At 48.0% G+C, this 15,472-nt stretch overlaps 1 protein-coding gene across 2 annotated transcripts in view; it reads right to left on the reverse strand.

Annotated features, from left to right (window-relative positions):
- Window positions 1–15,448, reverse strand: part of RCE1 (Ras converting CAAX endopeptidase 1) — a 433,314-nt gene extending 417,866 nt beyond the window's left edge. The window contains exons 1-2 of one of the 2 annotated variants that reach the window (XM_075326534.1): window positions 15,420–15,448; window positions 9,658–9,784 (exon numbers count right to left, since the gene is read on the reverse strand). In XM_075326534.1, coding sequence (XP_075182649.1) covers window positions 9,658–9,662 — 5 coding nt within the window. In that variant the 5' untranslated portion in view covers window positions 9,663–9,784; window positions 15,420–15,448. The other variant, XM_075326535.1, reaches the window with a different exon arrangement.
- Between the last annotated feature and the right edge of the window lie 24 nt (window positions 15,449–15,472).

Here is a 15,472-nt window from a genome sequence, read left to right on the forward strand (position 1 = left end):
GGGAGAGGAGGGAGCCGTGGGCGTGACCCAGAAAAGTGCGGGAACTGGTGCCCCACTGTGCAGAGTGAGGGGGGTGGAGTATGCAAAGCATGCTCCAGCCCTCAGTGCTGCCGACCTGTACAGCGTCCCGCCCTTCCCCTGACTGGCAGGGCTGGGGGCGGGAAAAGAATGAGACTAGGCCGCAGAAGCCGGGGACTATAGTTATAAGCGCGGCCGCCGTATAAGCGCGGTCGGCGCGGAAGTCCCCGGCGCACTAACAGTCCCAGCCGCGCCGCAGGGATAACCATGGCAGCGGCGGTCAGCGCGGCAGTCCCCCTACACAAATACACTCAGCGACGCTGAAGTGTATAGTGGCACAAATGCAGCCAGCGCTGCTGTCCCCGGTGCACTAGCACACCCAGCAATGCTGGAGTGTTGCTGTGCGCGGTCCCCACGGGGACACAGAGTACCTCCAAGTAGCAGGGCCATGTCCCTGAACGATACTCGGCTCCTATCCAGCAGGGTCCTCAGGAGCTGTGGATGGAGCACGGTCTCCTGTGCCTGGAGACCGATGGGATCCCACTTCACCCAGAGCCCTAATTGAGGGATGGGGAAGGAAAGCAGCATGTGGGCTCCAGCCTGCGTACCCGCAATGGATACCTCAACCTTAACAACACCGCCGACAAAAGTGGGGTGAGAAGGGAGCATGCTGGGGGCCCTGTTATGGGCCCTCTTTTCTTCCATCCGACATAGTCAGCAGCTGCTGCTGACTAAGCTGTGGAGCTATGCGTGGATATCTGACCTCCTTCGCACAAAGCATAAAAACTGATGAGCCCGTAGCAGTACGGGGGGTGTATAGGCTGAAGGGGAGGGGCTTTACACTTTTAGTGTAATACTTTGTGTGGCCTCCGGAGGCATAGCTATACACCCCAATTGTCTGGGTCTCCCAATTAGGAGCGACAAAGAAAAACAGTGCGAGTGGAGTGCGATAAAACATCGCATTCCCCTCGGACCAATTCTAGCCTGTGTGTCAGCACACATGAGCTATTATTTTCTCAGCCCTAATCGGACTGAGAAAACAATTGCAGCATGCTGCGACTGTAATGCGAGACTCTTTCTCTCGCACCCATTCAAGTCTATGGGGCAAGAGAAAAATCGCACTGCACTCGCGGTACAACCGGTGTACCGCTAGTGCAGTGCGAGAATGGCAATAGCCGGCTATGCAGGAGAGAGAGAGAGAAATCCCTCCCTCCCCTCCTGAGTGCCGGCCCGCCCCCCACAGCTGAGGTCTGCTCGCACGAACGGACCTCGGTTGCAAGGACACACGCATGACACTCGGCTCTGCTGTACTGCCAGCACGAGCCGAGTGTCATGCAAGGGGATCGCAGTAGTCCCCGTGTGGCCCCAGCCTAACTGTCTCTCTGTCTCTCTCTCCCAGTCTCTGCCTGTGTGTCGCTGTCTGTCTGTCTCTTTCCTTGTCTGTCTGTGTCTATGTCTCTGTCTGTTTATATCTGTCTGTATTTGTATCAGTCTGTCTCCATCTCGGTGTCTGTCTCTGTGTGTGTCTGTCTGTCAATCTCTTTCCCTGCCTGTCTCTTTCCCCCATCTGTTTCTGTCTGTCTCTTTGCCCGGCTGGCTCTGTCTATCCGTCTCCCCACCGACATCATATTACCTCACACATAAGCTTCTTATACTAACAGCTTATTTTGTTCCTATAGCGACCACTGACAGTTGCTATTCATAGCCTGTAGCTCCCACCTCCATTCAGTTTAATGAAGGCAGGATTTTGGAGAGTAACTGTAAAGCGCAGGGTTAAATTTTCCCATCAAAAACATAGTCTATGATGTTCCCCGAGTCACGAGGTGTCTGTGCAAAATTTCGTGATTGTAAATGTGACAGTGCGAATTCCTTTAGCGGACATACACACACACACACTGAGCTTTATATATTAGTTTTTAGATAACTTTAAGCAAAGCATCTTAAGCATTACTTTAAAAGTTTTTGTCTTTTTGCATCTTCCACGTCATTTATGAATCCATCGATCTCCTCTTCTGTTGAGCTGTACAATATTGTACAGAACGTCAGACCCTTTTTACACTTTACGCCCATTTCGAGGTCGGTTTAATTTTAAATCCGCTTTGTAGCATTTCTATTCCTTTCGCCGTTTGCTGGATTTTGTATAGGAAATATACACCGTACTGTAAGAAGAACCGCTGCTTGCAGCTCTTACTCAGAGACTCGATCTCATCACTGAGTTGTGCATATATTTCGCCTTCGTATTTTGCCTCGTATTTTAACCCGTACATATTGGCCAAATCTAGCCGGGCAGCCACATTCCAAGGCATCAGCTGGATGGCCAGGTTGTAGCATTCAGAAGCTTCGGCTATGGCCTTGGACTGCTCTTCACCTCTTAGACGGTACGCTCGGTGTCTATGCACATTGCCCATTTCATGGGTCAGTTTATGGTAATTTGGTGCTATGATTTTAGCTCTTCTCAAAATTTGGAAACTTTTCTCAAAAGTGATTATTTGATAAAGCCCTGCTAGAATTCGTAGAAGTTCTGGATTCATACATCCTTGGAAGTCATCGGCTACCATTCTCCGAGCCCTATTTTTATCTTTCCTAAGACCGGTGTCTTGCAGCATCTTTGCTAGATATACTCGGGCTTCCAATTTTCTGGATCTCCAAGCACTATTTCATCCAGAAGCCTAATGGCTTGATCGATTACTTCCGTATCTTGAGAGTAGACTGCATGAGCATAAGTGGAATAAGCCAAGCCAAGTCTGGATCCATCATCTGAAGACATCTCCAAAGCTTTGGTAAAGTATTTGGTAGCCCACTGGCCATTCCTTATACCAACTTCGAGAAAGGACCAGCCTTGTTCCACAAACATTTCGGCTGAACACATATTTTCTGAATGTTTGCTACAGATATCATGGACTTTTTGAAGGTAATCTTCACATTTTTGAAAGTTGTTGAGGCGGTAATATATCCAAGCGTAGTTCCCATAAGTAATTATAACACGATGGTCGAAGATTGACTCGCGAGCCTCAGCTAAATGTTGTTCCGCTTGCCATAGGTAGTGCAGAGCCTCGCTGCTCTTCTGCTGTCGATGTAAGAAATAAGCCTTTAGATTGTATAACGTTGATAGATTTGTGCAGGACGAGTGCCGAATCTTGACCTCCAATGTCTGCAATAGGTCGTCTGTGCTGATTTTATCGTTTCTTTCTAAGTTCCAGGTGAATTGGCACTGCAGGTTTTCCAGTTGGTCTTTCAGGGACTTTCCACTAAAAGTATCAAAAATAATGAATTATATAAAGACAAAGATCTCCGAGACAAAACAAGTCTATGATCATTAAAGGGATTTTCCACAAGGGGCTGTCACCAAAACTGGGCATTCTGTGTGCCAATGTCGATGAAGACTGCTCCAAATCCATTAAAGGGTGCGCACCTCCTAATAATTTTGGCACATTTTTTCACCCCAACCTCCAACCCCCCCCCCCCCCCCCCCCCCCCCCACACACACACACACACACACACACACACACACACACACACACACACTTTAGCCACATGTGCTTTTATTTTAGTCTTTAGTAGTAGGTCTATCTATCCTTGCCCATATATGTAGGTTTTTTTTAAAACTCCGAGAGAGGCAGAAAGAAAGATATAATGAGGTTGCTGTGACGTGGCTACTGGGGCAGCTATGGAAAAGGCGTCAAGCAATATGTTTGTACAACATATATGATAGTATAATATATATATATATATATATATATATATATATATATATATAGTATATATATAAATATATACTATATATATATATATACACATACTAGAAGGTGGCCCGATTCTACGCATCGGGTATTCTAGAATTTACGAATTGTGTAGTTCATGTATGATTTTTGTTATATATATGATATATATATATATATATGTTGTTGTGTGTAGTTACCAAGTGTTTGTGTAGGGCGCTGTACATGTTCTGGGTGTTGTCTGGGTGTGATGGGGGGTGAGAGCGGTGTTGTTTGTGTGTTGCGTTGTTTGTGGAGCGCTGTGTGTCTGTAGCGTTGTGTGTGTGTTGCGCGGTTTGTGTGGGTGTGGTGTGTTTTGGGGGGAGGTATGTTTTGTGCAATGTGTGTGTTGTGCGGTATGTGCGTATATTTGTGTGTGCAGCGTTGTCTGTGTGTGGGTGTCTGTGTAGGGCAGTTGTTTGTGGTTCCCAGTGTGTGTGTGTGGTGTGTTGTGTTGTGCAGTGCGCGCGCGTGTGTGTGTGTGTTGGGGGGAGGTGTGCACTTCCCATCGTGCTCCATCCCCCATGCAGCGCACTCCCCATCGTGCTCCATCCCCTATGCTGCGCACCCCCCATCGTGCTCCATCTCCCATCCTGCGCACTCCCAAACGTGCTCCATCCGCCATGCAGCGCACTCCCCATCGTGCTCCATCCCCCATGCTGCGCACTCCCAAACGTGCTCCATCCGCCATGCTGCGCACTCCCCATCGTGCTCCATCCCCCATGCTGCGCACTCCCAAACGTGCTCCATCCGCCATGCTGCGCACTCCCAAACGTGCTCCATCCGCCATGCTGCGCACTCCCAAACGTGCTCCATCCGCCATGCTGCGCACTCCCAAACGTGCTCCATCCCCCATGCAGCGCACTCCCCATCGTGCTCCATCTCCCATGCTGCGCACTCCCAAACGTGCTCCATCCGCCATGCTGCGCCAGCATCAGCCTCTCTGCCCGCAGCATCAGCCTCTCTGCCCGCAGCATCAGCCTCTCTGCCCGCAGCATCAGCCTCTCTGCCCGCAGCATCAGCCTCTCTGCCCCCAGCATCAGCCTCTCTGCCCCCAGCATCAGCCTCTCTGCCCCCAGCATCAGCCTCTCTGCCCCCAGCAACAGCCTCTCTGCCCCCAGCAACAGCCTCTCTGCCCCCAGCAACAGCCTCTCGGCCCCCAGCAACAGCCTCTCTGTCCCCAGCAACAGCCTCTCTGTCCCCAGCAACAGCCTCTCTGTCCCCAGCAACAGCCTCTCTGTCCCCAGCAACAGCCTCTCTGTCCCCAGCAACAGCCTCTCTGTCCCCAGCAACAGCCTCTCTGTCCCCAGCAACAGCCTCTCTGTCCCCAGCAACAGCCTCTCTGTCCCCAGCAACAGCCTCTCTGTCCCCAGCAACAGCCTCTCTGTCCCCAGCAACAGCCTCTCTGTCCCCAGCAACAGCCTCTCTGTCCCCAGCATCAGCCTCTCTGTCCCCAGCATCAGCCTCTCTGTCCCCAGCATCAGCCTCTCTGTCCCCAGCATCAGCCTCTCTGTCCCCAGCATCAGCCTCTCTGTCCCCAGCATCAGCCTCTCTGTCCCCAGCATCAGCCTCTCTGTCCCCAGCATCAGCCTCTCTGTCCCCAGCATCAGCCTCCCCATCCCAGCCTTCCCCAGGATCAGCCTCTCTCCTCCCAGCCTCCTCCAGCACGCCATGCTCCTCTGTCGACACTCACAGATCCGATCGCATACACTCACACACACCGACACACACCCGATCGCATACACTCACACACACCCGATCGCATACACTCACACACACCCGATCGCATACACTCACGCACACACACATTGACGATATTGCACATATGCGCTCATACTCGCAACATCCGGAGATACCACATGCTTCTGGCCATGTGATCCTCCGGCAGGTCCTGGAAGGTCACAACAGCACAGTATCGAGGCCGAGAAGCAAGCGATATCGCCGGATGCTGGGAGTGTGTGGATGCGATGTGTGTGTGAGGTGTTTGTGAGAGTGAGTGTGATCTGATGTGTGTGTATGTGTGTGTGTGTGCTGTTATGTGTGTGCGTGTGGATCTTCCGCCGCTGCAGGACCTTGATGTGCTGGTAACTATGCTAGCATGGTTACCAACGTATCCCGTCCCCCGCTCGCACGGGAGCCCACACCAGCATACGGCGGCAAGGCCAGCAATGCGAGGGTAAGTGTCGGCTGGGTTGGCGGCGTACGCTGATGTGGGCTCCCGTTGGGGGGGAAGTGGGGGGGGGGGGGGAGTACAGTACTCACCTGGGAGTCATGGCTCCGTGACCGTGTCAGTTCGGGGAATGCGCGGGGGGGGGGGGGGGGGGGCGGGGCCAGAGCTAGCGTGCATTGCGTGAGGGGGCGGGGCGTGGCGTGGCCGAGTTGCCAATGCCTGCAGGGTGCCGGGGCGAGAGGCCAATCTGTGGGGGGGGGGCGGAGCCTGGGCGAGCGGCCAATCCGTGTGGGGGGATGGAGCACGATGGGGGGTGCGCAGCATGGGGAATGGAGCACGATGGGAGTGCGCAGCATGGGGGATGGAGCACGATGGGGATGGAGCACGATGGGGGATGGAGCACGATGGGGGATGGAGCACGATGGGGAGTGCGCAGCATGGGGGATGGAGCACGATGGGGAGTGCGCAGCATGGGGGATGGAGCACGATGGGGAGTGCGCAGCATGGGGGATGGAGCACGATGGGGAGTGCGCAGCATGGGGGATGGAGCACGATGGGGGTGTGCAGCATGGGGGATGGAGCACGATGGGGGGTGCGCAGCATGGGGGATGGAGCATGATGGGGGGTGCGCAGCATGGGGGATGGAGCACGATGGGGAGAGCGCAGCATGGGGCATGGAGCACGATGGGGAGTGCGCAGCATGGGGGATGGAGCACGATGGGGAGTGCGCAGCATGGGGGATGGAGCACAATGGGGGAGGGGAAGTGCGCAGCATGGGAAATGGAGCACGATGGGGGTGCACACCTCCCCCCAAAACACACAAACACACACCGCCACACGCGCACCGACACAACACACCACACACACACTGGGAACCACAAAACACCGCCTCTACACAGACACCCAAAAACACAGACAACGCCGCACACCACACAACACCCAACACACAAACACCGCAGCATACACAAATATACGCACATACCGCGCAACACACACACATTGCACAAAACATACCTCCCCCCAAAACACACACACGCACCCCACACCCACACAAACCGTGCAACACACACACAACGCTACAGACACACAGCGCTCTACAAACAACGCAACACACAAACAACACCGCTCTCACCCCCCGCCACACCCAGACAACACCCAGAACATGTACAGCCCCTACACAAACACTTGGTAAACTACACACAACATCTATCTATCTATCTATATATATATATATATATATATATATATATATATATACACACATATATATAACAAAAATCATACATTAACTACACAATACGTAAATTCTAGAATACCCGATGTGTAGAATCGGGCCACCTTCTAATATATATATATATGTATAAAAATCAATACCATAACATACCATCGTGAAAAAAATGCATATATATATATATACATATATGTGAGAATCGGGTTTTAGCCGCGCTAAGAAACCACTGTTGCCAGGATGTAGTTTATATTAAAAAACTCTTTCTTTATTACAGCATCCACGCGTTTCAGAGACATAAGCCGTCTCCTTCTTCAGGGAAAAAGAGAATACATGCATAGTACACAGGCCAGTTACTTATAGAGGAGTTCAATACGCCATGCTACCAGCTTTGACGTCAATGCTCTCATGGTAACGGAGTGACTCATAGACACGTGAAAAATACAGAGGAGGAGTATTTGTTACTGAGTACAAAGCATATAACGGAGCATTGAAGGAAATAAAATATATAATAAATAAAATATAAATGTAAATGTAACATGGATTTTTAAAATGGGAGAACATTGACCCAAAAATATACATGAAAATGTGTGCTGTTTGGTTTTTCAGAGCGCATCCATATGATGACAGGTGCGTGTGCTTATTGTGATTCTCGAACTCAAAAAGTTCACTCTGTTGAGTACTGAGTGATTAGTGCACATCCATGTCTCTGATAACTATTTATTTGTAAGGGAAAGAAATATTTCTGAATTCATTGATTCTGTGGAGAGTGTGCATTACGTTTAAGAATTAGAAGCTCAAAGTGTTAGAGGAATTCCTGGAAAGCAAGGGTACGTGAAGGGCGCTTGCGCAAAGACACAGAGCAAGTTCCCAATGAGAGCAAGGGGTGAAATAAGTTCAGACCATGGGAACTAAAGGAGTGCACATGCGGGAAAAACACAGTGAAAGTGACACAGAGTAGCGGAGCCTGAGCAAAAGACAGGCTTCGCTTCAGATTACAAAGACAAAGTATACACTGCTGCAAATTAAAAACACATACAAATGTTTTAATTGCCCAAACAAAGGAGATAAATAATCCACTTAATTGTTCAAGACATGCCACATGCCAGATGTGTATATTAATATGTGATCCCCGAACTCAAGAAGTTTGAGCACTGGGTTATATGACAGGGGTTAGTGAACATCCGTTCCTCTAAAGGCTGACCCGACTTAAAAAGTGAGTTAGTTTTAGGGGACTTACGTATATGTGTCACCAGTGAGGAGCCTGATAAGGAAGAGTGCCAATTTTGCTCGTGTTATCTACTTGAAGGGAGAAAAGCAGTGTATTCAAAGAGGACCAGTTGTAAAACACTGAATTAACTATCCATGGAAATAGAACAAAGCAAGTTCAAGTCGTAGGGACCAGAAGAAAGTGCATGTGTGGATGCACAAAAACCAAAGCAAAACGGTACAGCAGAATTTTTTGGAAAAAATCGGTACAGAAAAATAATGCATTGAAAATATTGTGAAACAGAGATTACTTGTCATACCATCAAATATATAGTGAAAACAAAAAAAAATAATCTATCTATATATATCATGTATAATCGATACCATGACTATATATATATATACATCTTTGTTTTTTTATTTATACCAGAATATATCGTCAATATATACTATAAAAAGAAAATCAATCCATATACCGTATATGTTTTTCTTTAATAAAACTGATATCATAATATATATATATATATTTATATTATATCTCTAATATATAAAGCTGTGTGTGTGTGTGTGTGTGTGTGTGTGTGTGTGTGTGTGTGTGTGTGTGTGTGTGTGTATGTCTGCTAAAGGAATCCGCACCATCGCATTTACAATCACGAAATTTTGCACAGACACCCTATGTGACTCAGGAAAGTCATAGACTATGTTTGGGCGGGAAAATTTAACCCCGCGCCTTACAGTTACTCTCTAAAAATCCTGCCTACATTAAACTGAATGGAGGTGGGAGCTACAGGCTATTAATAGCAACTGTCAGTTGTTGCTATAGGAACAAAATAAAGTGTTAGTATAAGAAGCTCATGTGTGAGGCAATAAGATGTCGGTGGTGAGACGGATAGAGAGAGAGACAGAGACAGCCCGGGCCAAAGAGACAGCCCGGGCCAAAGAGACAGCCCGGGCCAAAGAGACAGCCCGGGCCAAAGAGACAGCCCGGGCCAAAGAGACAGCCCGGGCCAAAGAGACAGACACAGAGATAGAGACACTGATACAAATATCGACAGAGAGATAGAAACAGACAGACAGAGATAGAAACAGACAGACAGAGATAGAAACAGACAGACAGAGACAGACAAGGAAAGAGATAGACAGACAGAGAGACAGACAGACAGCGACACACAGACAGAGACTGGGAGAGAGACAGTTACTATCCCGGGCAACGCCAGGTACTACAGCTAAATATATATATATATTTTATAGTAATTTAGGAGCATATAAAATACCTCATTGTGCGGATCTTGTGCCTATCTGGGATGTAATAACTGCACGTTTCTTCAGTGATTTTCCTCCTGCCCTTTCTCCGGACTTAGTAGTTGTGGGTGCAGGCGTCTCTTGTGGTATAGGTGCATTCTGGGACGAGAAATACAATGTACTTTGTTTGCTTACTTACATATAGAACATTTTATCACATCGTATTTTATTACACGTGAGCTGACATATAGTTTCAAAGGTGCAAAGTTCAGGAATTTTACAGGTAAATGAGTAACAGATAAATGTGCTATAATAAAGCTGTCAATATTTGATTACAAATACACTTTACTGTGAAGATATGGCTCCGTTCACATCTATGATAAAAGAATCAGGATCAATCTCAGAATTATCCCACCAAGGTGCAATGGATCTGTGATTTATAATGGGATATTATGGGGGTTCTGTCCAGATGGTACTCGTCCCCCCCCCGGGTCCAGCACCAGCTCTGGATGCATCGGTGACATTACATTGATAGTTCCAAATGAAGATAGAGACAGGCGACACTCGTCGACATCCAAATAGGGTGGTGAAGACAGGCTCACAACGCCGGACAACGGCGAGCCGTTTCGCAGTCCTTGTGCCTGTCTCTACCTTCCTTTGGATCTTACACATGGTATGCATTCTCTGGGATGTGCACCCGGCACTACAGGTATGAGGCTCACAATGCCAAACAACGGTGAGCCGTTTTGCACTCCTTGTGCTTCAACGGGTCCTGTCAGGACCCATTGAAGCACAAGGAGTGTGAAACGGCTCACCGTTGTCCGGCATTGTGAGCCTCTCCTCACCCTCCCCCACAACTTGTACCCTCTCCTCATATGAAAAAATGAAAGAAAAAAAAAATACCGCTATTTGGATGTCGACGAGTGTCGCCTGTCTCTACCTTCCTTTGGAACTATCAATGTGATGTCACCGATACAGCCAGAGCTGGTGCTGGACCCGGGGAGGGCGAGTACCATCTGGCCCTTTTATTTTACATGCCTGCAAGTGTTTAGTGTTCACTTTGCGCACCACTGAGCACGGACTGCACACTGCTGGGGCACATATGATGTGCACAGAGGGATAAAGCAAAAGTCCAAAATTTACATCCATGATGGAACACAAATCTGACTGCACATCACAAAAATAAAGCAATAAACTCAAAACACATACAATATCAGTCTTCAGTGAAACGTGGCCAGCACACACAGCACACAATTATTGCAGACTGTAAGTGATCACATTGACCATATGTCTCTCTAATAGCATCACCCTGCCACTGATTGGCCACAGCGGTCAATCCTCACTTTTCAACTGGGAAAGAGAAATATATAAAAATTTCTGCTACTAACCATTATATAAGAAATATTACATACACTACTCACAAAAAGTTAGGGATATTTTGATCCTAAAATATCCTCTAACTTTTTCAGGTAAACAATGTGAGCGTCTGTAAACTTTTGAATGAGCAGCTTAAAGGGAACCTGTCATATATATATTATACTAGATGTAGTACCCAGGAGTTGCCCAGATAGTAAATGTCTCTCTCCCTCTCTGTCTGTCTCTGATGTCTGTATCAGTCTCTCTGTCTGTCTCTTTCCCCGTCTCTTAACTTGTCTCTGTCTCTTTCCTTGTCTGTCTCTTTCTGTCTCTGTCTGTCTCTTTCCCTGTCTGCCTGTCTCTTTCCCTGTCTGCCTGTCTCTTTCCCTGTCTGCCTGTCTCTTTCCCTGTCTGTGTCTTTGACTGTCTGTCTCTCTTTCTCTGTCTCCTTCCCGGTCTCTCTCTGCCTCTCTTTATCCGTCTCCCCACTGACATCTTACCTCACGCATAAGCTTCTTATACTAACAGTTTATTTTGTTCCTATAGCAACCACTCACAGCTGCTATTAATAACCTAATAGCTCGCAGATCCATTGACTTTAATGGAGGCAGGTTTTTTGGAGAGTAACTGTAAAGCGCAGGGTTAAATTTTCCCGTCAAAACATAGTCTATGACACTGCCTGGGTCACATGAGACGTCTGTGCAAAATTTGTGATTGTAAATGCGACGGTGCAGATTCCTTTAGCGGACATACACACACGTACACTCACGCACGCACACACTCAGCTTTATATATTAGACTAGCTGTAGTACCCGGGCGTTGCCCGGGATAGTAACTGTCTCTCTCCCAGTCTCTCTCTGTCTTTCTCTGTATCAGTCTCTCTGTCTCTGTCTTGACTCTTTCCACGTCTCACTCCTTCCACGTCTGACTCTTTCCCCGGTCTGTCTCTCTCCCAGTCTGTCTCCATTTCTCTCTCCCAGTCTGTCTCTCTCCCAGTCTGTCTCCATTTCTCTCTCCCAGTCTGTCTCTCTCCCAGTCTGTCTCCATTTCTCTCTCCCAGTCTGTCTCTCTCCCAGTCTGTCTCCATTTCTCTCTCCCAGTCTGTCTCTCTCCCAGTCTGTCTCCATTTCTCTCTCCCAGTCTGTCTCTCTCCCAGTCTGTCTCCATTTCTCTCTCCCAGTCTGTCTCTCTCCCAGTCTGTCTCCATTTCTCTCTCCCAGTCTGTCTCTCTCCCAGTCTGTCTCCATTTCTCTCTCCCAGTCTGTCTCTCTCCCAGTCTGTCTCCATTTCTCTCTCCCAGTCTGTCTCTCTCCCAGTCTGTCTCCATTTCTCTCTCCCAGTCTGTCTCTCTCCCAGTCTGTCTCTCTCCCAGTCTGTCTCTCTCCCAGTCTGTCTCTCTCCCAGTCTGTCTCTCTCCCAGTCTGTCTCTCTCCCAGTCTGTCTCCATTTCTCTCTCCCAGTCTGTCTCTCTCCCAGTCTGTCTCCATTTCTCTCTCCCAGTCTGTCTCTCTCCCAGTCTGTCTCCATTTCTCTCTCCCAGTCTGTCTCTCTCCCAGTCTGTCTCCATTTCTCTCTCCCAGTCTGTCTCTCTCCCAGTCTGTCTCCATTTCTCTCTCCCAGTCTGTCTCTCTCCCAGTCTGTCTCCATTTCTCTCTCCCAGTCTGTCTCTCTCCCAGTCTGTCTCCATTTCTCTCTCCCAGTCTGTCTCTCTCCCAGTCTGTCTCCATTTCTCTCTCCCAGTCTGTCTCTCTCCCAGTCTGTCTCCATTTCTCTCTCCCAGTCTGTCTCTCTCCCAGTCTGTCTCCATTTCTCTCTCCCAGTCTGTCTCTCTCCCAGTCTGTCTCCATTTCTCTCTCCCAGTCTGTCTCTCTCCCAGTCTGTCTCCATTTCTCTCTCCCAGTCTGTCTCTCTCCCAGTCTGTCTCCATTTCTCTCTCCCAGTCTGTCTCTCTCCCAGTCTGTCTCCATTTCTCTCTCCCAGTCTGTCTCTCTCCCAGTCTGTCTCCATTTCTCTCTCCCAGTCTGTCTCTCTCCCAGTCTGTCTCCATTTCTCTCTCCCAGTCTGTCTCTCTCCCAGTCTGTCTCCATTTCTCTCTCCCAGTCTGTCTCTCTCCCAGTCTGTCTCCATTTCTCTCTCCCTGTCTGTCTCTCTCCCTGTCTGTCTCTCTCCCTGTCTGTCTCTCTCCCTGTCTGTCTCTCTCCCTGTCTGTCTCTCTCCCTGTCTGTCTCTCTCCCTGTCTGTCTCTCTCCCTGTCTGTCTCTCTCCCTGTCTGTCTCTCTCCCTGTCTGTCTCTCTCCCTGTCTGTCTCTCTCCCTGTCTGTCTCTCTCCCTGTCTGTCTCTCTCCCTGTCTGTCTCTCTCCCTGTCTGTCTCTCTCCCTGTCTGTCTCTCTCCCTGTCTGTCTCTCTCCCTGTCTGTCTTCATCTGTCTCTTTCCCCGGTCTGTCTCTTTCCTTGTATGTCTTTATCTGTCTCTCGCCCCGGTCTGTCTCTCTCCCCGGTGATTTTATCAAAACTACACTAAGCAGCCCAGTAAGTGACACATTGCTGGAATCAGGATATCTGCCCCTATGTTATGCTGCTCTCAGATTTGTTTGGGACTCGGACTTGACCTGTGAGTCAATAGGGACCCGAACGTCTGTGCTGTAAAATGGTAGTAGTAATTCTCTCCCTCTCCGTTGCAGCCTTTCAACAAACTCTGTTCGCATACAAACACCTGATTTCAGCCTTTTTTTTTTTTTTTTAAAAGAAGTCCATGTTTGGGCTTCGAGCCCCGGACACCTGGTGTCCAGTATGAACCACGAACTTTACTTTTTGGGTCCGCTCATCCCCATTAACTGCCAATGTAATGCTTATTAAAGGGAAATTTCCTTAAATCACCCAGGGAGAACATGTGAAGTTGAGGACAATTCCTTTAAAGGGAATCTGTCACTAGGATTTTGCCACCTAATCTGACAGCAGCATAATGTAGGGGCAGAGATCCTGATTCCAGTGATGTGTCACTTACTGAGCTGCTTAGTGTAGTTTTGATAAAATCACTGTTTAATCAGCAGGAGATTATCATTACAGGACTACTTGACGTGCTGCCAGGTAGTCCAGCATATTCATGAGCTCTGTATAACTGCAGCAGAGAAAACATTGATTTTATCAAAATGACAGCAAACAGCTAAGCAAGTGACACATCGCTGCAATCAGGGTCTCAGTCTCTACATTATGCTGCTCTCAGAAGGGGGGGGGGGCAAAAACCTGGTGACAGATTCCCTTTAACAGCCAGCTTCCCACTGCCTGCCTGTCAATTATCCTGCCGGCAGTCACACCCCAGAGACAGAGCAGCCCAGAAGAGGAACATCTGCCCTGTTGATGTGTAGCAGCGTTAATGCCACCGGGAGCGATCCATGACCACTCTGAGCCGGCGTCAGGAAGAACAGGCAATTAGTTAACACCTACCTGCCTGTTAGTTTTTAGGCACATAGTAAAATGAAAAATAGAACAAAACTAGTCCTGGATAACCCATTTAAATGTCTCTTTTTTTGTTGATCACCTATCAGGGTCATTACTTTTGTTGCAACATTAAACAGACACTAACACGCAGCACCCATTTACCCCTAACAGTACCAATCTAACACTGCTAGGCAACTTGCATAAAGACACCGTGCAGTGTTGAACTTATGGACCAGGGAGCATTCACTGCAAGTGGAAGAAAGACGACTTCGGCAGCTAAATAGGAAAGAGTTCTTTACAGTTAGAGCAGTCAGACTGTGGAATACCGACCACAAGAGGTAGTAATGGCAGATACTATAACAGCTTTTATAGGAGGTTGTATACACACAACATTGTGGGTTATAAATTACTTAATGACAAAATGTATAATTGGGGAGGAAGGTTGAATTAGATAGAGCAAGGGCTTTTTTTCAACTTATGTAACACCACAGTGCAACACATAGAACAATACAGCACAAAATACTTCCCAAATTCCACCTGCAGCAAAAAAATACCCTCCTAGAAGAGCCGCATGTGACAATATCGCCTTACAAATACAAAATAACATAGAATTTCCATTTTATGTTTCCATAAAACATACAAACGAGACCCAAAGTATATTACAGAGTCCTCGCGGTGTGTCTGCAGCAGTCTAGACACCAGAATACAATACTCCACAAATCCTTCACTTCTCCTAAATGCACTTTTTTTTTATCAAAATCAAGATTATTAGATAAAGAACCATAATTTAAAACTTTGCACTAATAGCTTTGAAACTGAAAGCAATGATCTGATTGGTTGCAATAATACAATAATCTCAAAACTGCTCAGAACAACAATACTTCAGCGTCCAAGATGCAAATATAAGTTGATACTATAATAATATGAGTTTTAGTCGGTTGCTTTGAGTATTAGATCTGCACAGACCCAGCGCCAGCTCCATCTCACAGTGTTCCCTACCGGCTTACAGCGGCCTAACCCGGAAACCTGGAAACAGGAAGTAAACGCGTGCC

The sequence above is a fragment of the Anomaloglossus baeobatrachus genome, chromosome 10 (genome assembly GCF_048569485.1).
Source record: "Anomaloglossus baeobatrachus isolate aAnoBae1 chromosome 10, aAnoBae1.hap1, whole genome shotgun sequence".
Classification (NCBI taxonomy): Eukaryota; Metazoa; Chordata; class Amphibia; order Anura; family Aromobatidae; genus Anomaloglossus; species Anomaloglossus baeobatrachus.